Source organism: Nestor notabilis, unplaced genomic scaffold (genome assembly GCF_000696875.1).
Source record: "Nestor notabilis isolate BGI_N333 unplaced genomic scaffold, ASM69687v1 scaffold30324, whole genome shotgun sequence".
NCBI classification, from domain to species: Eukaryota; Metazoa; Chordata; class Aves; order Psittaciformes; family Psittacidae; genus Nestor; species Nestor notabilis.
The window spans coordinates 334-2,310 of NW_009924777.1; the positions used below are offsets into that span (position 1 = coordinate 334).

The 1,977-nt window shown below is 60.2% G+C and overlaps 1 protein-coding gene across 1 annotated transcript in view; it reads left to right on the forward strand.

Moving 5' to 3' along the window:
* Positions 1-1,741, forward strand: part of LOC104404352 (zinc finger protein 710) — a gene marked incomplete at both ends in the record, with an annotated part of 2,070 nt that extends 329 nt beyond the window's left edge. The window contains 3 exons of the mRNA XM_010012762.1: positions 4-276; positions 966-1,157; positions 1,567-1,741. Coding sequence (XP_010011064.1) covers positions 4-276; positions 966-1,157; positions 1,567-1,741 — 640 coding nt within the window. The remainder of the gene's footprint in view (positions 1-3; positions 277-965; positions 1,158-1,566) is intronic.
* Between the last annotated feature and the right edge of the window lie 236 nt (positions 1,742-1,977).

Consider the following 1,977-nt stretch of genomic DNA (forward strand, 5'->3'; position numbering starts at 1 on the left):
AAGGCGCACGAGGTGAAGCATGAAAGCGGGCGCTGCCACGTCTGCGTGGAGTGCGGGCTGGACTTCTCCACGCTCACCCAGCTGAAGCGGCACCTCTCCACGCACCAGGGCCCCACACTCTACCAGTGCCTGGAGTGCAGCAAGTCCTTCCACTACCGCAGCCAGCTGCAGAACCACATGCTGAAGCACCAGAACGTCCGGCCCTTCGTGTGCACCGAGTGTGGGATGGAGTTCAGCCAGATCCACCACCTCAAGCAGCATTCCCTCACGCACAAGGTAGGGGACAGGGCACCCGGGGATGCTGCCCATGATGTGCCTGGAGGGGATGTGCCAGCTCTGGATGTGGGTGCCAGGGGAGAGGGGTGTCCATGCACCCAGAGGCAAGGGAGATGGGTGCTGTGGGTGGCAGAGGCACGCCTGGTTCATTTGCTCAGGGCCATTGATTAGCAGTGAATGGGCATCACTATGGGTAAGGATGGGCTCTGGCACCCGTGGTCCCCAGCTCCTTTTCTGCTCTCGCTCAGCAGCACTGACTCAATACCGGCTGCAAACACATTTGCAGGATGGTTGAGACAGTGTCTGGGGGTGAGGCAGGAGGCAGGGAGTTGCCCATGGGGCAGCACAGGGAAGGCCCCAAGCTCAGTGGTGCCTGCTGCACCTCCAGAAGAGAGAGGGGAGCAGGAGGTGCTCTGGGCAAGCTGCAGATGAGGTGACCCCAGCTCCTGGGGTCCAGCCCACTGACAGTCACAGAATCACGAAATCACAGACTGCTTTGGGTTGAAAGCTCATCCAGTTCCAACCCCTGCCACAGGCAGAGACACCCGTCCCCAAAGCTCAGCTTAGTGTGAGGAGCCTGTCCGTGCTCCACACCGTGCCCAGCTCCGGTGGGGTCTGTGCAGTGACCCCATGGCTGCTGCTGCCTGTCCGGGGCCAGGCTCTGCCCATGGCTCTCGAACCCTTTGCAGGGTGTGAAGGAGTTCAAGTGCGAGGTGTGCGGGCGGGAGTTCACCCTCCAGGCCAACATGAAGCGGCACATGCTGATCCACACCAGCGTCCGCCCCTACCAGTGTCACATCTGCTTCAAGACCTTCGTGCAGAAGCAGACGCTCAAGACCCACATGATTGTGCACTCGCCAGTGAAGCCATTCAAATGCAAGGTACAGGGAGGCCGGGGGGGCTTAGCAGGCCCGGGGTGGGGGGTTAGTGCAGGCCCTGGTGCTCTGTGCTCCAGAGGAACCCAGCCAGGCTGGGCTGAATCCTCGGTTGCAGGAAAACAGTTTTGTGATGCCTCCCTCTGTTCGCTTGGGCGAACAGCTCATCAGTCTGCTCCGAGCTGCACAGTGGGCACCACTGATGGAGGAGGACAACTAGTGCCTCTCTCTGATGAGCACTAGAGGTGCTGGAGTTCTCAGCAGCACCAGCACAGCACCCCTGAGGCCCCTACCGCAGCAGGGAGGAGGGAGCAGCCCCGTTACTGTTGGTGGGAGCAATGGGGTGCTGCAGGGTCAGGTCGTGGTGGGTCCCGGTGCCGTGAGGAGCCCTCAGTGACAGGAGCACTGCCCACAGGTCTGCGGGAAGTCCTTCAACCGCATGTACAACCTGCTGGGGCACATGCACCTGCATGCGGGGAGCAAGCCCTTCAAGTGCCCCTACTGCTCCAGCAAGTTCAACCTGAAGGGCAACCTCAGCCGGCACATGAAGGTCAAGCACGGCGTGATGGACATCAGCCTGGACAGCCAAGGTAGGTGCAGGCTGTGGCCAGTGCTGTGGTTCTATCTGCTGCAGCTGCTCCCGGCTCTCAGCTGCTTGCTGGGGAGTTGGGTTGTGCTGCCACAGCTCTGGTGAGTGGATTTTGGCAGCCTCCTGTCCATCACCCAAAGGCTGCCCTTGTCCTACCAGCATCCCTCCATTGAAAGGTAGCGAATGAGAGCGGGAGTGAGATTAATATTAATAATGAACTTCATTAAACAGTCAGTA